A 6,000-nucleotide genomic window follows, 5' to 3' on the forward strand; every position below is an offset into this window, starting at 1 on the left:
GCATTGAAGGGGGCACAGCTTCAAAGTCACGCAATTTTTTTACTGCGTTTTTTGGCACGAAGCAATACCTATTACATTTTTCTTTTTGCTGCCCCCCCAAAAATTTTGACCACCAGCCGCCACTGCCAATAACAATGGTTACCAGGACAGGTAGAGATGGTGATTCAATTCAGCAGGGACACAGACAGCAATACAAACCTTACAGAAGTTTTAACACTTCCCTTCATTATCTAAAACAAACAAAAAAATTCAGTCTCATGGCCTAAAGTAGTGACACAACAAGGACATTTTTGTGAAGTGATGCAGTACTGTAATACTATAAATATTACTGGTGTCATCTCATCGTGTGACTCAGAAAGATGATTTCTGTGCTTGTGAAGACATGACTTAATGTTTATTGTCATCGGTGTAAAGTGCAGCATGTATATTTTTCAGGCTGGGGAGGATATATGCTATCAGAATTATGGAGCACATTTAAGGCTCATTTACACTTGCAGTTGGGGGGGGGGGGGGGGTTGAGAGTCTAATAGACCCCTGATGTCTCCATTAGGAGAACCTGTCACCTGCCCATGCTATCACATAGTGGGCAAGTTAAAAGAGAAAAATAGTAAAAATGTTTGCAGCGCCAAATAAAGTCACTTAACTTGGTAAAGAGTTCACAGCGTGGTGAAATAACTTCTTCGATAATATAAACGCGGCTTTGTGCAGTCAATCACTCATGAGTAGGAATAATCCTCAAATCATCCCTCAGTCGTGGAGCATAGAATAAAACATCAAAATGCAAAACATAGTGTAACTCCGTTATAAGAGGCACACACTGATGTTAGGGAAGGGGCACACCCTTAAAGGAGAAAAGTTGATCAAGATAGTGCTGTAACAAATCTTCCTGCTTCCCCCCTTTAAAGTTAAAAGAGAAGTATGGGCAAAGCTTCTCTTTTGGGTCACAGGAGTGCACTTACTTTTGCTTTCCTGTAACCAAGAGCCAGCTAATAGCAGGCTATTGCCCTCTATCATCTGACATGGCAGAGCCACTCCAGGCTCTAAACTAAAGGATCCTGACAATATTGACAATTGACAATAATAACTGACAATCAGCAGCTGGCTGTCTCTCAGCGTCCCACTGAAATCAGAAGCCAACAGCTTCCACCCCCTTCCCTCCTTGGCACTCCAGTGAGCACTGGAGGGCAGAGTGAAGAGAGGTGACTGACAGTCGCTGCTCTCCGCTCCAAGCAGACCAAAGACTGAGCGATCAGCGGTCATGTGATAAATCAGTTTTCAGTCTTAGAGATGTGGGGAAGCTGCAACATCACACCAACGCTGTAGCATGGAGGGGATTATGTGTGAGAAGTCCATACATTTACTTTAAATGAAAAAAGTGAAACAATTAAATAGTTAAATAGATACAATTTTAAAAAAAGAATTTTAAAACATCCCCTGTTCCCCCTACTCACACATGCAAACTTAAAGCCATAGAACCCACAAGTGTATGTAAACAGCAACTTCACCAAATGTGATTTATCACTTCCAACATCAGAGAGAGAGAGAGAGAGAGTAATCATTCAAGGACCATATTAATGGTTAACTCTAAATTGATTGATTTATTGATTGATTACCTGTAAAGGCATTTAAAGCATCACCTAGGAAAAAGTTTAGGTACTGTTGTTTTTCATCATTTCACAGAAACTCTCCAAATTATCTACAACTTCAGAGATGGACAAGGGCTTGTGTTTAAGTCCTTTTATTGATTGTTCAGAATATGTAAACACTTTAGTGTGCTTAGTCTGGGCACAGATTCACTCATGCCGTGGGGTAATGTCAAGGTCCTAGTCTCATCATCCAGTGCCCTCACCAGGCTCATAGGACTGAGCAGTAGAAAAACATAGGCACTTGGTTCCTGCATTGTTGACAGAAAAACATGGCTGCCATTACTAACTGCCTGGCTATCATGCTGATCCAGTTGATTTATTACTATTGATTCAATGCCCCAGAGTATGTGACATAAGCTAAGCCACTGAACCAAACAACTTCCGTTTTTACAATGAGGCCAGAAATGGCAACCTTCTTTTGGAAATATTTTTTTTTAAAAGGATCAATGGGTACACCAAATCATTTTTTGCACCCCCATTCCCCCCTTCCCCACCCCAGGTTGCTGTCCAACCTCACTGGCTCCAAAATAATATTTCCATTAATTACCGTTATTCAATCCGACATGTTCAAACATGGGAATAGAGGGTCTGTCTGAAGTGTCTTCCGATTTTGTGACCAGAGCCTCCTTAACGGCATCATATCCATTTACCACAACAGTCTTTTCAAAGAATATGTTAAGGCTGAATATGTCTCCATACTGCGTCCGCAACTGAAATCAGAAAAAAATATTGCAAATGAAAAGTGTGACACTGAACAGTATAGGTCATTATATAGCAGCAAAACAAAGGTCTCAGTTCTGTTTACTTTTAAAAAGGAAGGATTTCAGATGAAGTCTAACAATATCCATACCAAGCACAGCAAAATAAAAATATGTGTATGTCAGTTGCACATCATGGCCCATACACACTATAGGAAAATCGGGGCAAACATTTTTTTTCTGAGGAATGATCGTACGATTTTCTGATACTGTGTACACAACTTTCGACAGTTCTTTCGACAGTTCATTCCCAACATCTTTCTAGCATGGGAACAAAACAAATGATTTTTGTTTAATGTGTATAGCAGCTATGAAAGGTGTGTGTGGCCTGGTATGATCCAGGAAGGTGGGGGGGGGGGGGGGTGTTCGCTCGTCCCCTCTTCTGACCTGCCAGGCTGCATGCTCAGTTAAGAATCTGGTATGGAGGGGGACCCCACACCAGTTTTTTTTTTTTTCCATTTTGGCATGGGGTTCCCTTTCAAGATCCATATCAGACTCATAGGGCCTGGCATGGATCTTTGGGGGGACCCTACTCAGTTTTTTATTTGTTTTTTTTATTTTGGCGTGTGGTTTCCCTTCAAGATCCTCAGAGCACAAGTCGCATCACAAGTCGGATCATCATAATCCGACTTGAATGCGACTTCTATTCAATTCAATGGGCTCTCATAGGGAAAAAAAACGATTGATGCGGCTTAAGGCTGTATCCGGCGTTAGGCTGGGTTTAGCAGTGTCAGACTTTTTTACAGTTGTAGCGCAGGTCCTCAGAACACGATGGCACTGGGGTTTTTTTTTTTGCAGCTTGGAAACGCTCCTAAAAAGCAGCTGTAAAAATGCCCTGTGTGCATGAGGCCTTAATAAACACAAAAATGAGTGGAACTCCGCTTTAAGCAGTTACAGTAGGGCTGCTTTTACATCTTGGCAATTGGAATCGCGGGCAGATTTTCGTGATTCTGCCTGCGATTTCAAAGTGACAAGGAGTGAATGACAAATTGAAAAAAGCACATTTTGAATGGCACCTATAATCGCGGTGTGGTTCTGTTGTGATAAATCGCACTGCAATCGCGGCAACGCGCTTTGCATGAAGCGGTTTGCCCAAAAAACATCCAAGAGCTACATGCGTCATGTAATGTGGGTTGCCGCGATTTCACAGTATTTTTTCATCATTCAAATGAATGGCATCTCAAATATGCTTTCTTCGATTTGTCATTGACACCTCAGCGCTCTCAAATTTGCCGCAATTCAATATGCAGAGATGTGAATGCAGCCTAAGGCCCCATTCTCATGGGCTTACCGACCAGGTCCACCTGTCTGTTTTTAAGGTGGACGTGTTCAGAAGCTCCATCTGAGTCTTTGGGCAGGCTGATGTAAACAGGCTTGTGTCCGTTTACCAGTCTACCTCTGAGTCCGCCCAAATCTGAAAAGAAAAGGATTGCATCTGTTCTGTTTTACCAGACCTAAACATGACAGAGCAGAGGTAGCCTGATGTACAATGGACACGTCCATTTACAGTACATCTGACTACCCATAGAGCCATCACTGGTCTGCCGGTGTTTACTATGTAAATGCAGACATAAACTGAATGGGCATAGATGTAAAAAAAATGGCATTCAAGTGTTTGTAAGGCCTCATGCATACTGGACATTATCAAAAACATCAGTAGAAAGCTGTACCTGTAGAAGGCGTATTTCAGCTTTTTTGCAGTAGCGTTTTTCAGCATTTTCTAAGCTTTTATCAGAGTTAGAGCGTTTTTTCAGCTGGAAACCTCCTCTTAAAACCCACTAGTTCTGGGATTTTTTTTCCAGCTAGAAAATGCCCCTGCCAAAAACTGCTGATAACAGCCAATGTCTACATGGACACATAGGATAACATGCTGGGGAGTTTACTGGATGCAGAAAAAAACGTCTGACGCCAAAAACAGCAGCTATAAAAACGTCCAGTGTGCATGAGGTGTAAAGGTTCAGATTTTTTCTAACATAACAAAAACTGTCATACCTACCTGCTCTGTGCAGTAGTTTTGCACAGAGCAGCCCCAATACTCCTCTTCGCAGGCTCCCAACCGGTGCTCCTCCCCCCTGCTGAGCGCCCCCATAGCAAGCTGCTTTCTCTGGGGGCACTTATGCGTGCTCACTCCTGAGCCGTCTCTGGGATATCTATGAGACACACAGAATATGGCTGGACCTCGCCCCCAGCTCCGTCCTTGCTGGCTGTGATTGACAGAAGCAGGAGCCAATGTCCAAAAAGAGGGAGAGACCCGGAAGAGCTTTTGCTCTTGTGTACATCACTGGAACGGGATCGGGCTCAGCTGAAATATAAGGGGGGGAGCAACAGTCTTTAGAACCACTTTCAGCTCTGATTCAGCAGGGAATCTGCTCACAGATTCTGCCTGTTCAACAGAGCAGCGGGCGCCATGTGTAAGGTGCCTAAAAATATTTTTTTTTGGAGGGGGATAATAGTTTTTACATGACTAAATAAAAGCTGTCCATTGTCAGTGGTAAATGGTTTATCTCAACCCTTAACTGTCACTTTTGCAGGACAGCTTGGTCTTTAAAAAAAACTTAGGCTAAGCTTGCATTGGCAGATGACAGGGGTGTTTACATGCCACGGTCACAAGGCTTTGCTTTGCACCAAAAACTTCATTGCCTGTCAACCGCTTCTGAAAAGCGATCCGAATGTTGATCACTCTTTAGAGAAGCAGTATGTTTAGACACACATCTAACTAAAGTCTTACTGGGAGGATCACTAGGTGAAGATAAAAAACAGAAAGCCTAAAAAAAGGAAAACTAATGTAGCCACCACATCTAAGAATTGGTAATCTGCAAATAATTCTTATAAATAAATGTTTGTTTTGGGGTTTTAGTACTGCTCTAACCCCTCTCACTCCCAGCTAGCTTCACTTTTGTAAGAAGCAATAGGAAGATAATAAGGACTGCAATATAAACCTGACAGAGATTCTCACTTTTCTCTAATGTTTAATGCTTTAATAGTATAGCATTTTTCATTTTTACCTTTGATAAACTTTCTGGAAAGTTGTTGAAATCCACATGGAAAATATTTCCAATCAGAGGCAGTGGGAAGGGTCCCGGAGGGTAGTTGGCTCCTCTTCTGTTCTTTACCCAAATGGCCACCAGAGCAAGGACAGTGATTGCAAGTCCTAGAAGTGTTGTGGTCCACACAGACGGCGTACCCAGAAGCTGCATACTTAATGTGATCTCTCTCCAGCTAGACTTTACCTTCTAAATACAAAAATACAATTCTTTAAAATATAAGGCAGACAGTGACCGCATCTGACCTAATCTGTGCTTCTAAAGTCCTAGCGATGAATGCCAATTCATGTTGAAATTCTCAGACTTATACAGACATTTTATCAGCAGGCCAGGAAAAAAAGTTTCCTCCTTTGTTGGCTGTATTTCAGGCCCTTCCCTGTTAACCGACAATTGTACTGCTACAGACATTCTAGCTACTCAGAGTGACTTGATGATAAAAAAATCTTGATGATCTTGATTGTGAGTTATCATCTTTTTATTCTACAGGGCCTCTGCTTTCAGAAAATATATAATGACATTTGTAAGTATTTGTAAGTATTTTTTGCTATAAAA

The 6,000-nt window shown here is 42.0% G+C and overlaps 1 protein-coding gene across 1 annotated transcript in view; it reads right to left on the reverse strand.

Annotated features, from left to right (window-relative positions):
- LOC309556556 (uncharacterized protein) overlaps window positions 1–5,795 on the reverse strand; it is a 113,985-nt gene extending 108,190 nt beyond the window's left edge. The window contains exons 1-2 of the mRNA XM_082259004.1: window positions 5,410–5,795; window positions 2,194–2,356 (exon numbers count right to left, since the gene is read on the reverse strand). Coding sequence (XP_082115130.1) covers window positions 2,194–2,356; window positions 5,410–5,601 — 355 coding nt within the window. The 5' untranslated portion in view covers window positions 5,602–5,795. The remainder of the gene's footprint in view (window positions 1–2,193; window positions 2,357–5,409) is intronic.
- Window positions 5,796–6,000: the final 205 nt, after the last annotated feature.

Source organism: Pelophylax lessonae (assembly GCF_965119305.1).
Source record: "Pelophylax lessonae genome assembly, chromosome: 5".
NCBI classification, from domain to species: domain Eukaryota; kingdom Metazoa; phylum Chordata; class Amphibia; order Anura; family Ranidae; genus Pelophylax; species Pelophylax lessonae.